The sequence below is a fragment of the Leptosomus discolor genome, chromosome 15, assembly GCF_034619465.1.
Source record: "Leptosomus discolor isolate bLepDis1 chromosome 15, bLepDis1.hap2, whole genome shotgun sequence".
In the NCBI taxonomy this organism is placed as follows: Eukaryota; Metazoa; Chordata; class Aves; order Leptosomiformes; family Leptosomidae; genus Leptosomus; species Leptosomus discolor.
In genome coordinates, this window is record NC_141405.1 from 271,145 (window position 1) to 287,487 (window position 16,343).

At 49.2% G+C, this 16,343-nt stretch overlaps 1 protein-coding gene across 1 annotated transcript in view; it reads right to left on the minus strand.

Annotated features, from left to right (window-relative positions):
• NTN1 (netrin 1) overlaps nucleotides 1-16,343 on the minus strand; it is a 105,017-nt gene that overhangs the window by 30,795 nt on the left and 57,879 nt on the right. Inside the window, exon 3 of the mRNA XM_086473399.1 lies at nucleotides 1,063-1,212. Coding sequence (XP_086329525.1) covers nucleotides 1,063-1,212 — 150 coding nt within the window. The remainder of the gene's footprint in view (nucleotides 1-1,062; nucleotides 1,213-16,343) is intronic.

A 16,343-nucleotide genomic window follows, 5' to 3' on the forward strand; every position in this document is an offset into this window, starting at 1 on the left:
AATCTCAAGTGACCAAAAACCACCCTGGAATGTATGTTTTCTTCAGCAGGAGAAGGTGGAGAAAGGGTATCTGCCCCATAATTTGGCAACAGCCATCCTGAGAGGCAGATGCTGTGAGGGGACAATGTGGGAGCAGACTGCGGGTTCCCAACAAAGACTTGATTCTTTCAGCCTTCACTTTTCTTTTCCTGTTGGGCCTTTTTTTCCCTTTTAGCAGCAGGGAGTCAGCCTCTCCTTCCCAGCCCATCCCAGGCACTGTAATTTTCATGCTTTGTTTCGTCAGGGCAGGTGGAAATGTCTTGCGCAAGGTGCATGAGCTACTGAACGAGCCAACAACAGCAAAACCAACAGGCAGCAGAGAGAAGCACTGGGCTAAAGCACTCCCTGCCTGGACAGTGAGCACTCGACAGGGACTGGGTGGGGATCTGGATGTTTGCAGAGCAAATGGTGCAACAGAGAGAATTTGTGAGCTGTACCTGGTGCTTGCTGCTGTTGTTTTAAGAGCATAGGGTGAAAGCAGCCTTGGAAGGCAAATTAAAAATCAAACAGTAAAACAGCCCAGTTTCTGGGTCGGTTGTGTGAGTGTAAGACCCTCTTTAGCAATCCAGGTGCTATCAGTTACATTACTGTGATGGCAACTCCATCAAACCAGAAGCTCCTCTAATTTGAGCACTGTGCCAGCGCAGCACAGCCTGATTTTGGAGAGGGAAAACCCGTTTGTAGTGATCTACCTTCGCGTCCAGACGTGATGTGGTACCCCAAAGCAAATGTCCTCTAGGGGTGTATTTGCTCTGTGAAGCAAAATCTAACTACCAGGAAACTGGGCTGCAGAGGCACTCACACAACCCATCCAAAAAGGCAGATAAGCTACTTGGAAGCTAGGGGTGAATTTTGGACTGTATGCCCTGCTGTGGGCAGCGCTGCTGGCAGGGATACCCCGAGCACTGCCCGTCAGCACGTATGCGGTGGGGTTAGTAGTTGCGCAGCCTGGGCAGTGGCTCCTGCGGGTTTATAAAGGTTAATGTCTCTAATCTACAGGCAGCGAAAGAGCGATCCACCTACTTATGCAGGGGGCAATGGGAGACCGGCTTTGCTGGTAGCCTTTGGCGCATCGATTGCACGTGATGCCGGTGACACCGTCTTTACAGGGACATTGGCCCGTGGTTTGGTTACAGGTTTGGCCGGCAGCACCCACAGGATGGCAATCGCACTCTGTGGGGGGAACACACAACAAGAGGGTCAGGGGGAGAGGAAGGTGGGCGCGGGCGGCACCGCGGCGTCGGCAGGGAGCAGGGCGGGCACCATGGGCTGCCGGCAGCTCTCCTGGCACCTTCTCCGCAGCTGGCGCTGGACCTCCGGCGAGCATCCCATCCAGCCAGACCTGAAACAGAGGTGGTATTTGGCAGAGGGGGTGCGTATGGCTGTTGCTTGGGCACAAAGGGGATAGCACCAGGGAGAGGGTGGCCCAGTCGCAGCCGGTCCCGCTGCAGAGATGGAATTGCAGCCAGGACATCTTGGCCAGGGCAATGAGTGCTCTACAGATCCGGGTAAGCAGCGTGGGGTGTCCCTGGTCAGGGATATCCGCCCATGGACACTATGATCAAGAGTTTGCAGGACTTGAAGAGGAGGGGTTCAGGCAAGGCAGCACCACCGGAGGACTCCAGGAGCCACAGCACCCACCACCCCCACCCCAGCCAGCTTCAAACTCCCTTGGGCTCTCTGGAGCAGCAGCAGAGCTGTAAGGAAGAGGTACAAAATCCAGGAGCATTTCATCACCCCTTCAGCACATGAGATCTCAGGCAGGAAGCAATTGCTTTCAGAGACGTTGGGAATTCATTTCACGTGCACTATGAAAAAAAAAAAAAAGACTCAACACCCTCCTTTCAGTGCTTTTGCTCAAGCCCTTCCCCGCTGAGCAGCATCCCTGGCAGCTGGCACCACGGGCGCAGGAAGGAAATGCCCTTGTAGGATGCAGACAGGCTGGAGGACCTGCTGTTCCTGGCCAGATGGATGGAGGCTTGATGGCAGAGCTGGGCAGATGTGAAGGGTTTGGCAGGGGATGTAAATACTGCACTTGAAATCATTCACCATCTCATTTCCCACAGTGGGACTTATCGGCGCAGCTGTTTGTTAAAAAAAAAAAAATAAAAAGGAAGCCAAAAAAAAAAAAAAGCATCGGAGCTTGTTATCATCACTGCCTCGAAAGGATTATGGCCTCACACATTTGTTAACAGCCCTGATTTCTAAGAGCTGCAAGCGCCGTGCCAGACTGCGGTCTGCCCCTGCTGAGCGGTGGCAGGGAAAGGCAGGAAAGCTTTCCTTTTCTTGTGCAGCATCCTCTGGAAGGAGCCAGCCAAAACCTTCCCTGGGGAGCACTGATCCTGCTCTCCTCCTGCCCCTCAGGGGAGCTGCCTGACAGAAAGAGGGTTTGGGGGAAAACCTGCACCACTGCCGAAAACTGGGAGGGGGTTTCTCTGTGGGTCAGGACCAGTGCGAGTGTCTCCACAGGCTCCAGAGGCTGGGCTTGTCTTTCAAACGATCCCAGAACCCCCAAATTGAGCATATCAGTTGCACCCCCCTGGCTCTGACCCACCCTAAACCTGCCTCATTTGGGGATGGCAGATCACATCCCACGTTCATTTGTGTGCCCAAGTTTTGGTGTTCAGCTGGAGCTGCCCTCCAACCCACCTCAGCACCATCCTGCTGCTGCTCCATGCACTAGCAGCCCTCAGTTTGACTTTTACTGGGCAGCAGGTCCCAGGCTGGTCCCCCTTCCAGCAGGTTTTGGATGGTGCCTGGAGCTCCCCCGCACTGGGATGTCCCCTTCTCCCTGGATGGGGCATCTCGTTCCTGTGCAGCCCGCACCAGAGCACGAGCACACTGCTGCCGTCCCCTCTGCCAGTGCTCAATGGGAACACGCTGAGCCTTGCCAAAACCTGATGATTTTTCACATGGGAGGGAAAAAAAACCCCAGCAAATCTTTTGCTTCTCTCCTCCTCATTTCCTAACACTTCTGATTTGGGGTTTTTGATTAAAAGTCCTACTCTCCCCCCTGCCTTGAGCTGCCTCTGTGAACCAGCTGCTTGCAAACCTGCTCGTAGTGGAAAACTTGCTTTTCTATCAAACCCAGTTTTGACTGGAAAAGTTTTAACATTAGATGAGCATGGCTGGTGATGAGCGCAGAGAGCAGAGCGATGCTTAGGTGGGAAAGCCTGCAGGCTGCAGCCCCAAGGGGTGGCTTCCACGCTGCTGAGGGAGAGGAAATACAAATACATTAAGCAAGAGCCTGAAGAAAGACCAGGACAGAGTTAAAGAAGAGCAGAGAGGCAGGAGTTAATACAAAAATAAGCAAATCAGGGAAGGGTTACACAAGAAGAGGCAAAGGGCAGGAGGATGGGGAGGAACATGCCTCATGTTTCAGGCGTCCCCTCTGGGGCTGCTCGTGCTGGTTTCAGGCATCGCCTGCAAACCCCCATCCTGTGAGTAATCCTCCCCCATGTGAACCAATTGCACTGATTTCAGTGGGACAGCTTGGATGAGAGAGGGGAAAAAAAAATGAGGGGAAAAAAAGGAAAAAAAGCTTTCGTGGTGAGTAAGATGTACAGAATCAGGCTCTTGGAGGACAGACTGGAGAGCTCAGAGCATGCTTTTGGACACCACATAAATAAACAGTGATGCTGCTGCTTCCTTCCGTCATGAGGTAATGCCTCGGCACAGCTTGTCCAAAGCTGCCGTGGTTGTTTTTACAGCCATATCTGTCTGAGGTTGTCCACTCCCTCCTCAAGCTGGGCTCCTGCGAGGGCTCTGCAGCATGGGTGCTAGCTGTGTCCCCATGGGCACGCACGATGTGGCAGCGGTCACAGAGCAGACAAGTAGCAGAGAGCTGGGAATCACCAGCCCTTGGGCCAGGACCTCACCAGGAGAAACCGTGGGGATTACGCCATGGGGTAAATCCTCTCTGGATGTAGGGACGTGCTTTCTGTCACCAGTCCCCAGCTCTTCGTTGCAGCACAGGACCCTGTGAGTCCCGGACGACCGCCTTGGGCAGCAGCACTCTGGCTCCTTGAATGCCTGACCCCATTTTGACTTCTCTGTCTTCCAGAAAACTCTCCAAATCAGCAGCAACTCAACCCTCCTGGTGCGGGGAGGCAGGAGGTGGTCTAAGCAGTGTCTGCAGATGTACATTTGCTGTCCCTGTCCCGGAGGAACTGAACCAGTGCCAGCAATTAGGGGCAATTAAAGGCAATTTGCAGTTCCCTGGCCAGTGCAAACACTTGCAGCCAGCAATTACAGGCTCTTCTCCTTCCCCAGCCATGGAGTAGCTGGGCTGCTGGTGGTTAACGCTGGTTTTTCCAGTACAGTTCAAATTCCTTTGGGTTGTAACCCCGAATTGAGGAAAGAGAGTCGCAAAGGGGGTGTGTTTGGTGCAAATGCCCCTTTGGCATCCTCACTGCCTTTCTGATAGGCAGCTTTTGATTCACAAACGCATTTTCACACCTGGACTTCTCTGCGTGCAAGTGTTTGTCCGTCACCCACAGCGATGCAGAATATCATCTGTCCTCTGCACTGAGTAGAGCAGAGACCACGAGGCACCAGAGCTGAGAAAACCTCATTGATCAGGAAAGGAGGGTGCCTGGGACACCGTTAGAGACAGTAAGGGAGATAACAGATGATTTATCCTCTGCATCCTCATGCCTTGCTTAAAAAGATTGCCCCATAGAGGAGGATACAATGGTGCAGTGTGTGAGATGTGAGAGGCACAAACAGGAATGATGATGGTGCAAGAAAACGGCGTGTCTTGAGTCAGTTAGTTCACACAGCATCAGGAGGAGGGGAAAGAACTGTCATGATTTAGTTCTTTCAGAAACTTTAAGAAAAATCCTTGATAAGTGTCTGTGGCAGAGACAACCAGGAATTACCAGTGAAAAATGAAGTTATTTCCTGCTTAAAATCCTGGCTGTGAAAGATAAAACAAGGAGCAGGAGTATATGGTGAGGTTTTAATAGGGAACGAAGGTAGCAATGGGGGTGCCTCTGCCCACAAAAGCTGATTTTTCTTATATGATAACCATGACTTGAAAAGCAGGGAGCTAGCAGCATTTCTAGGTGGCCACCTTCAGCTTGGCTAGTCCAGATACGAGGAGACGATGCAGGTCTACTGTGAGACCTACCCACACTGGCCGAATGGGTGAGGGGATAGCAGACAAAAACCAGTGCTCAGAAGGAGGCATAATTGGAAGGAGGGAACAGGATGGCTCATCCATGCTGAAGGGTCCCAATTAACTGCAACCACTCCAGGAAAAGATCTAGGAGTCAATGAAACATCTGGCTGATTGCAACGGAGCTCAGAAGAGCAACAAGATAGTGGGTTGTATTATGAAAGGGGTAGAGAGTAACACTGAATATAATATCATGACACTATAGAAATCAATAGTACGTCCTCAGCTGGGAAACAGGAGTGAAAGGCAAGGAGCGGCACCCATCTGAGGGTGATGGAAAAGATTAGAAATGCTTTGCCAAGAGACGATGGAGGGGTGCCAAGCAATGCACAGCGCCGAGAAGGTCAGACAGGTGCTCCTCTTCACTGGTCCTTAAAATACAGGAACAAAGGCACATTCAGGGCATTTAAAAGGCAACCTTTTTCAATGATAAAAGGAAATGCTTCTTTGCACTGCACGTAATTAACTCGTAGAACTCATGCTACGAGACACCATGGCAAAGGCCCAACAGGATTAGATAGGCCTATGAATGAGAACATCTGTAGTTACATTAGCTGGGATTAATATATATATACGGATATAAGCACTCCAAGCCAGCTACTAACTGCCTGCAGTTACGAAGAGATTTCCCGTGGGGCATGCTATTGCAAAACTGTCTGTTGTAGAGTTTTATATCTCTGTCTGAAGCTTCCAAGACAAGCCACCATTATATGCACGAATCTGCTGAGGCAGACCATTGCCCGCTCAAGCATAGGCAACGGTGCATTTCTCTGCTCCAGCTGAGATATGGCTGGTTTGGGACTAAAAAATTCCTGAAAGCACGTCTTAGGATCATGCATGAAAGGATGCAAAATGCCCTGGAAAAGTGGTTGAACTTGCTGTGATGTCTCTGGCTCACCAAAGATTGACAAATAGCATGACACAAAGGCAAATACTTTTCCACCCCTGACTTTTGGTCGGAGGTATTCCCAGCTGCTAATCTTCCCACACACATGTGTGTCGAAAGGTAAACAGAGGGATAAATCTCCAGGCTTAGCTCTCTTCAAGTGTGACCTTTTTTGAGAAGGTACCTGAAAGGACCTGCATTTTTGGAGAATTAGCACCTTCCTGTTTTCGGGGAAGCTGTTTCCTTGGGAGGTTTTCGGAATGATGAAAAATCCATTCGACTGAACAACAGAAAAAGGCTTGATTTCACGGGGTGTCCCGGTTTCCTCTTGTCACACTGTATCTCCAATGATGACATATGTCTCAGGGCTTCCAGATTTAAAAGGCCAAAGCGTGACTGCTTTATGTTATGCCCTGCACTAAGCAGTAAAACAGCAATGCCTTCAACTGGAAAAAAACACCTTAATTTGCAGCAGTCATTGATGAAGGTTCCTGTATTGAGAAAGAACCTTTTTCAGGAAATCACACTCAGTTTTAAGTACGAATTGAAGTCCCACGTAGCCAATGTGCCTTAGGTACACATTTATATTTAACCATGCTTTTAAATGCTTTTCCAGAATCATGGCCAAAATTGCTTCCATTTGGTTGATTTCCTTCTTTCCTCCAAGAACTCCAACTGGAGTAAAAAAATGTGGCTACAGAAGCTTTCTGCTGGAAAAAAATGCACCAAAACCAAGGTGCTTGTGTGGACTGTTTGATTCTGACAGTATTTTAAACAGCAAAATGTCAAAACAACTCAACTTAAATTTGCCTGTTGCTTCAAAGCAGAGCCCATGTCATCCTGATGCAGTAAACACATTTCACTTAGTCTTACGTTTTAGTATTTAGAGGTATGGTTCAGATATTATTACTTAGTAAGCTTTTTTGTAGTTATAGAGTTTTTTTTTTTCCTGCTCCACTGTCTTTAGTAACTTGGGTACTTTAAATCCCAGTTCCAGTGAACACATCTGCCCAGGGAATGCAAGGTGTAAGAAACGCCTGGGGTGGGTCCAGTTGCCCCCCCCCCGTAGCTGTAATCCACCTCAGAGGTGACCCCAGCCTCAAAGCTCTCCCAGAGACCTGTCCTGGGCAGGCTATTTTTAGCAGAGTTGCTTTGTCTCCTGTCTTTGGGGAAACAACTCAAAAGAAGAGGTGCTCCTTCCCTTGGAGACCTACCCTGGTTATTTGTCCGTGGACGAGGTGAGTTATGATCTGACATCTGTGCACCTGAAGGGTGCAGAGAGGTTTATGCTGGCTCTGAGGATGGGATCCTGCAGGGATGGGCGAGACCATATTTAATGGCAGAGCATCTCCACTGTGGGTGGCACACATCCTGCAAATCCCACAGATTTATGTCACGGGGAAGAGAAACTGTGGTATTTAGTGTGTACCCACCCAGTCTGGCCCCAGCTAGTTTGCTAACCAGAAGCAGAGGTTGAAATGTCTCTGTGTTAACTCTGAATACTAATAATGTCTTTAAATATTAAGTGTTAACTGTTTTGCAATGGGATTGTCAGCTTGTCTGCGATATTGTGAACTGGATTTAGTTCTCCAAAGGATCATGTTCACACACAATGTCCCTCAGCACATTCTCTTGGAGATTTAAAGGTTTCTTGCCAGCAGAAAATGAATTCCCCCTTTTATCAGGCAAAGCCAAATAATCTCTTGGTGTTTCGCAGTGTCCCTCCTCCTGCGCTGCTTCTCAGGGCTCTCCCATTTCTTCCTCCTGAACTGGCACTTGGGGAAGCCAAGGGCTTTGGCGCCCTGCGGTTTGGGCCAAATTTCACAGATTAGACCTTGTCTTTGTCTTCTCCGTAACAAGTAACAGACGGGGCCCACAATGCCTCCACTGAGCAAGAGTCGCCACTAATCCGGAGGGGGCTTTGAACCGCGGTAATAAATCCACTTTTTGGGCAGGCGCACTATGGGCAGGCATTACGGATACAGACAATAAGACAATTATGGCAGCACTTTCCAAAATGCTCGAAAATCCTCTTGTTAAAAAAAATGTTAAAAATTCCCCTGTCGTCTCGGAACTCCACCTTTCGGGTGATTGCAGTGGAGACAGGGAAGCCTCCAGGGAGAGCGGTGGGGCTGCTGAGACAGCCAGGGATGAAGCATTGGGACTTCCTTCTCTCCGCTTTGCTGGCAGGGCTTGGATTTTGTCAGGGAATATATGATTCCTTTTATTTTTCCACCAAAATATGTCAAGTCTGCTCAAAGACCCCTGGGGGCAGCTCTGGCCAGGCCAGAGACAGTCCCCGGGCATGGTGTCCTCATGGCTCTAAAGCAAAATAAGGCTCAACCTGCTCTTATGGGAGACACTGCATGAGAAAGAGTGGGTTGGAAAATACTTTTGTTGAGGGAAAAAAAGAAAAGGCAAACATTTTCTCCTTCTGATGCGTTTTTAGCCTGGGTCCTGAGGAAATGAGGTTCCTATAAGCGTATTCTCCCACTAATAATATTTCAATCAAACCTGGCAGCAGAGCGAAGTCTCAGAGATAATGAGGTTGCCACAAGCCTCCCAAAATGAGGCTGTTGGGTAGATGAGAGAGAAACTCCAGAAAAAGCTCAGCAGAGGAGGGTTCCTTTGGTGTGCACAGCCCTTATCAGACACTAAAGCATCCACAGTGGGGAGAGCCCCCCAACACCCCAAGTGAGAGCTCCGGGGGCACAGATCCAGGCCACTGATTTGTGATGCTCTAAGAAGTCTATGTTTAGGTGGAAAATATCTCTTTTTCTATCAGAAAAAAAGCCTTTTCATTTCAGTATGTTTAAAATCAGAACCGGGCATGTGGATGAGCAGGACTGCTTTGTTTTACTGTTCAGGACCTGAGAGCTTTTCACTCTTGAGAAATGATCTGAAGCAGGAAATTATATCAACAGTTTGAAAATATTTATGGGGAAGGCAAATTATTCCTTGTCTTTCCTCTGTCTTGGAGACAAGCAAAGGTCTGGTTACACAAATGAATTTAGCAACTTTCGTTCTTAGTCTGAGACTTGCGATGGAGAACTGAGTTTTAATCTGATTTTTTTTTTCATAGGGTGTAATTTCCCCTCTACCATGTCGCACCCTGTCACTTCTGAAAACCATAGTCCAAACCTGCCCTTCAGGATTGCTTGTGGATGTATTTCTGCTGAAAAAACAAACCCAAACCACAGTTTTGAAGGTGGTCGGCCCCAAATTTAGCCAGTGAAACTCCTCTCAGGCACCATCATTGCAAGGATGTGATTTTTCAGAAATGCAGAGCTCCTGTCAGGGAATCAACACTGTCTAGATTTTCCTAATCAGCTAGATCATCCAAATGCCTAACGTGGATTTGGGAATAGGCTGTGAGCTACATCTCCCCTCTGAAGGTTCGAGGGGGAGAGTTTTCCAGGCTGCAGTGGAGAGCTCAAAGTCCTTCAGAGTGTCTCTGGCTGAACCTTCTCTGTCACACGTCTTGGCTTCCCGGAGTCAGCAGAGCATCTCGCCCCAAACTCTGTGAGCCCCACACAGTGCTGGCAGTTTCTGCTGTGGCTTTTACCCTTTCTGCGTGTTTTTTCAGCTCATCCATTCACGGGGCTGTTCCCCCCTAAGAGGGAGTGACGAAGGCCTCCCATCGCAGCGGAGATGCATCTCTAAACCAGCTCACCTAGCGTTGTCCTTCTCCAGGGAGGTGGTGCCTTAGGTCCTGGTTTTACTTGTTTGGGTGGAAGAAGCAACCAGTGGGTGCTTTTGTGGGAGAGCGTCCGTGGAAGCACAACACACAGGGCATCATCGGGGCCTGGGTGCGTCCCCGTGGGAGCAGGTGCTCCTGGCTGGCCTGGGAATGCCAAGTGGACACGTCAAAGCCGTGCTACGAGGTTTGTGCTGCAGGTCAGGCCCCCACCCCCCAGGCAAGATGCTGTCTTGTTTATGTCCAGATGTCTTCCCAGCCCATTTGAGGCTACGTCAGAAGCCCCTTCCCCTTCCTCACCTCCCCTTCCCTAAACTGGGTCTGTTCCAAATTTGCCTTTAAATGCAAGTTAGTCTCTACCAGCCCAGCAAATTCGAAAAGACTCTCCTAGAAGAGAGGGGAGCTTTGCCAAAAAGGGCTCTGGAGGTGCCAGTGTGGCTTTTTGGAGGAGAGCAGGGGGCCAGGCTCTCCTGAAGAAGCAGCCCACCTCCATCAGCACCGCCACGAGGCTGGGGTGCACAGCGTCTGCCCAGCCCACCAGCCCCAAGAGTCTGGGCTTGCAGGGGAGTCAAATCCTGCAGCAAAACGTGCTTGGGTGGGAGCAATATGTGAAATCATTGACTTCCCTGGAGCCTGAAGACAGCTGAAGCTTAAGGAAATTTTTAGCATGGAGGTGATTTTGCTCTGATCTTATCACCAGGACAGACAGACCTCTCTTTCTTCTTTTTTCTCTTTCTTTTTTTTTTTTTCTCTCTTTCTTCTTTTTTCTCTCTTTGTTTTAATTTTTTTTTTGTTTTTGTTAATGACCTTCTAAGCCAGCTTCTGGAGACTGTAGCAGACCAGAGACCCCTGATGTGCACTTCATCTGGGATGCGGATTGCAGAGCCTCCCTGCCCACGGTGATGCCCCTCGGTGCTCTGCCAGCCCCTGAGGAGGTTGTCTTCTACCAGTCCTCTGTGCTCTCTCCAGGCATCCAGTTTTAGATCCCTGAGTGCCTAAAATATATTCTACTGAAAGCAAGTATCTATTTAAATGCTTCTGTATTGTGGGAGGTGGCCCTGATCGTAAGCCAGAGAGAGGAGAAAGTCAGCAATGAGTTTCTGGGAAGACCCAACAGCAGGATTTTACTCTCATCCCTGTTAATTTGCACCAAAATGGAGAACCAGTCCCAACACTGGAGAACTTCCAGGGGCAGATACACAGAGAAAGGAAAAAGTATGACTGCTTAAGATCACCAGTGGCTACAAATATGAAATTGGATTGTTGCACCATCCCAATGTGCTGTGTGGAGGTGGTGGGGCTGCCCTGGACTGGGGGAAGGGGCTGTGCATGGCTCCAACATTTGGTTTGTTCCTAGCTGAGGGCTCGCATAGATCAGACTTAATTAGAAAGTCCTTGGAACTGGAAGCCATACATGGAAGAGAGAGCAGGATGAAGGCTGGCACATGGAGCCCCATCTGGCTTGAAACAATTAGAAAGTGTCTCAATTGCTGGGTTTGCCACAGGAATATTCTACTGCTGCGATGCAGCAAACTCTTCCCTCTCCGGCTTGCCTAGAAGTGGCTGCTTAATTTGATGTAGCTGCTCATACACCATCAAAATTGTGGATGCTTAAAAACTGGCACGGCCACGTAGACATCTTGCATTGAGCTCAAGTCCTCATTAAAAAAAAAAAAAAATCACTCCTTTTCCATGTTTTCACACTACAAACTCAAAACTGTTTAAGTTAACTGTTTCTGCAATAATCATGTACCTTCTTTGCTTTGGGACCCTTTCAGCCCAAGCAGGTGAATGGTGCAGCTCTGCCCTGGGTCCTCGAGGTGCCATGGAGGTGGTGGCACTTGGTGGCAGTGGCACTGAAGCCTCCTGTGCTGCCCCACGCAGCAACCGGTGTGCATGGGACAGCTTAATGCTGCATTTCTAGAAACTTTCTCTGACTGGTTTGTGTGTGCCTGGGGGTTGCTGATGACAAGTTTTAGATGTAGAAACCATAAATCAGTGCTCAGCACTTGGAATAATATCGATATAAAGAATTATGGGGCCTTGGGGAAGGGGGTGACTAAGGCATAACCGCTAACAAATGCAGTATAGAAATATAGCTAGAAAATTGTTCTTGCAGCAGTGGAAGAGCATGCCCTATGGAGAAAATAAAGTCCGTGTTTGGCAAATCAATGCCTTGAAAGTCTGGACCTTCTCCAGTGATGTGATTTCTCAGAGGTGACCAAGCCTTGATACAAGAACTCGATCCAAGCCCTGCCAGCACTACGAGTTGGCTCAGCTCTCATCTAAACAATAGCTCCAGCTGGTCTTTGAAGAGGAAGAAAAGAAGAAAAGGGAAGTTTGATAATGAAGGACAACTCCCTGGGGGGAATTCATAGCAAATATTGCCTTGGACTTTGCCTTGTGAAACCACAAATGAGCTGGACCAGAGATGGGCATCAAAATGAGGTTGCTGTGGGGAGAGGGGCATCTTGAGATGGACACCAAGGCTAGATCTTCTGCACTGATGACCAGCAATGATGGGGTCCCTGCAGTGGTGAGAGAGAGCCTGGTGGAGCTGGTACTCGCTGGAGACAAGGAAAGACTGGGGACAGGAGCCCTGCCAGGAGCCACCTCTGGTGGTCCTGCTGCCCCAGGGAGCCCTCGTTTCAGGGTTTCAGCCAGGCCATCCCAATGTCTTTGGGATGTGTTAACTGTGAGCTTGCCTACCCCTCACCTTGTTGTGGATTGGGGATCGTGGCAGCACGGGACACCTCTGAGGCTGGAGGGATGCTGACCACAGCTGGAAGCTGCAGAGATGCACCACGGACAGGCTGATCTTCCTGTCCCACACTGGGACACGGCCTGTGGGACACCAGTGGTGGGACACCAGTATGCTGGTGGCAGCAAGCTCATCCTCAGACCCCTGCCATCTGGGTTTACCCCAGATGCTTGCTCTCGCACCCCAAATTCTCAGTGAGGCTCTAGGCAGTAAGAAGAGGTTACATCTCCCCTGGCTTCAGCCTTGTGGAAATGAGCTCTCTGCTCTAAGCTGGTCATGCAGCTCCCTCTATAGTCAGTGGAGAGAGACGGGGGACTCGTCCCACTGTCCCTGTCACCAGGGGCTCTGCTCTCCTCTCCAGGCAGCACAAGGAGCCAAAGGAGTTCAGCTGCGTTAGTTGTGTGTCATGTCCCCCCCCAAACGCCTGCAGCTCGGTGGGAAGAAAACCTACATTTGCACCCGTGAAATCTGGATCAGAGGCTGAGCCCATTGAGACGGCACTCACCCTCTCTCCGCTTGAACCCAAACTGTCTCCAAAAAGCAAATGTCAAGGACTTGAGCCTTTGTGCGTGCAAGCCAGAATAGGCAGGTAGGCTCGGAGTGCTTCTTTTTTTTTTTTGCACAAGCCATTAAATAATCCTCCAACACAGATGGAAAAGTCTGCCAGGCTCTGCAAGGGCGTGGGGCTGCCACAGCGTGGGGGTGGCAGGCAATCCCGGTTTTTACCAGAGCATAGAGTCCTAATGAATGTGACCTCTCCAGGTGCCAAATCCTGCCCCTCCACAAAGGGGTTTACACTGGCAGCCTCAGCACAAGTGCGTTCACAACGCGTATCGTTTGTCATCTTTTCATCAAAAAGTGTGTAAATCCTTTCCCTGAAGTGCAGAGCTGTTTTACAGCCAGGCTATAAAATCCTGCAGAGTCTCTGTTCCAATAGAATTACATTAGTGCCAATAATATGGCAAATATCAGGAGTGAATTTAATCAAAAGAACTAACACTAGGTCCCTGATTTACAGCGGCCCATGACAGAGTGGCGTGGACAGAGGTTTGCAGGACCCAGATGTGGAATTTCACTTGCAATATCATTTGGAGCAGAGGGAAAGCAGAAGGAATGGGGAGCAGGGCTTTAGTGTTTTAGGAGCTCTTCATGCTCTCACAAAAATCAGTGAGAAAAGAGTAAAAATCCGCCCTTGTTCTGAGTTTTAGAAGATGAACACACAAAATTGCTTCTGTTTGGGGTTTTGTTGTCTCTCAGGACAGCCCACACACCTAAATGGTGTGCGCAGGACCAGGGTTTTGATGTATCTGCCAGAGCAAAGGCCATCCTCCTCCAGCGCCTGCTGGGATGAGCCCATCCATCCCCCATGGCAGAGGACCCGCACCACTATCGGACTCCTCCAGCCCAAGAGTCCCTGTCTGGGGCTATGCAGAGATCAGTTGTGCGGTCTGACCTCAAAATGCCGGCGGAGCCCGAGCCCTTGTTTGAGTAACTGGTGTCCCTGGGTTTGCCTGACCACCCACCCGCAGCAGTCACAGTCCTCCTTCAGCTCCCAGCTCCAGCCTGGCAGGCTCTGGCGCGTGCCAAATGTTGCCACTTCATGCAGTATCACTGCTCCATCTGTCACCAGTTCTTTTTCAGACTTCATGCCATGTTCTGCCTGTTGCATGGCTCTGCGACGGGGCATCTCTGATCACTAACAACTTTTTTGCTTTTAGCATTTTTGCAGGAAAATAACTGGAAGCAAAGGCACAGGCAAGGAACATGGCATGGCTGCATCACTTTTAACCATCGTTGTAAAAGTCCTTAAAGCCTAACTTCTTATGCCTTCAACTGTGCTGCTAAGATAACTTCAGATCATTAAAAAAATCTTTTAATTAAAAATTATTATAGGTTTGGCTATTAGAAAACCAACTATTCCTCTGCCTGAGCAGGAGGGCACTGCCCAGCTCCACTTTCTGCTCACCTTTTGATGCCTGAGCCTCACAACATGCCCTGCAACATGTGCAAAAGTTTGTGGAATTTTCTTTTTCTCCAAGTGAAAAAAAAAAAAAGATAGACATTGTGCAAACATTTCTGCAACGTGGTATTTTTACATAAATACCAAACCCAACCATTTACAATAATGCAACTCATGCCTCTATAATTTTCTGACTTTAGATGCATTATGACTTGAGGGACATAACCTAGTGCACAGGATGGAGTGAGAGATGGGAAACACAAGCGAGAGGAAAGGCAGCTTAGCTGGATGTGTCTGTTAGGATGAAATTAATGAAGTTGAATTAATAGAAAAATCTCTTCAGCAGCTCCTTCATGGAACATTTGCTGTGAGTTCGTCTGAGCTCACGCATGCTTGCCAGGGTGGTGAAGTGTGCTGCATGCTTCCTTGGCAGCTCTCTATCAGCTCACAAGGCACCGGTGCTCTATGTATTTATTTAAATGTATTACGTGTAGGACATGAACGGAGCAATGTGATGGTTGAAAGAATCAAGTCTTGTAGAGAAAACAATCTGCTGGGTGAGATGAGATGTCAGGCAGTTGTGAGGGAGATGGCAGATGCTCTACAGGATGGTTAATTTCTTAATTCTAAACACATTCAGTCGAGATGAGACTCTGGAAGAGCTTTGCCCACTGGCAGATGGTTTGGTGAGATGATAAATTAATATTGTTACCAATGGAGAAATGGCTGAAGTTGTTAGATGGTAGGGTTTGTTTTTTAAAAATGCCTGTTTTCAACTGTTATTCCAGAACAGTCCCTGAATCAGAGGAGGAAAAATAAAGGGTACATAAAATCCCCTGTGTCATAAACAGAGCTCAGGAAAATGAGTTTTCAAAGGAATGCCTTTGCTGTAGGAAACTTCATTTCGCCCCCTTTTGTATAGGACGATGGATTACGCCAACAATAAACCATTCCAACTACTGTGAAATTGTGCTAATAGCCTGCGAGTCGGGGAGCTGTTCATGCACCAGCATATTTATTACATACCTTTGTATCTGTTAGCTCCAATAGCCACATTTTTGTTGTAAACCGTGGGGGGTTGGAGAAGTATTTAAATTTGGCGATCTCAAATTTCAAGAGCAGGAGCGGTTCAAGAAGGCAGGGGGATGAGAAAAGGACAATTGCAAAGAGTGTTTAATAGAACGAATGACCCAGCAACTGCCTTAAAACAATGTGGAGTGCCTCTCAAAGGACAGCGTGCACCCTTCTGAGTGCTTGCTGGGGGAAACTGAGGCACAGCATGGCTCTGAGGTTTCCCACATGCAGGTACCACCCACCACGTGGCTGTGCTTTTTGGGTAAAAGACCACTGTGCTATCAGCTATGGAGACGTTAGCCAGAGTGAGGGGCCAGGGGACAGCAAGGATAAATGGGCAGGAGAGGGGGAGAAGGCTGCCTGGCCAGGGAGGAGAGCTGGGAAAAGCAGGAGCAAGGAAGGTCCTGGGAAATGCTGGGTCAACGAGGCAGAGAGGGTTAAGCATGGACATCACTGCCAACACAGAGACTGCCTTTTCCTGCAGTGCAAAAGCTGGGGATAGACAGGGGATGAGTATCCACCTTACCCTCCAGCCGAGTATCCCCTCCCTGCTCTGTGCTCCCTGTGCTGATCCCATAGGACTGGGATCCCTATCGATGCACAGTGACCACTCGGCTGGGAAAGAGCACTCCTCTCCCCCAAATCCCACCAAGTTCCCAGGAGCCCCCATTCTGGGGAGGCACCCGGGATAAACCAGGGCCCTGGGAAGCAGTTAACTGTGCTTGGAGAGGGGCGGGAATTCCCCGC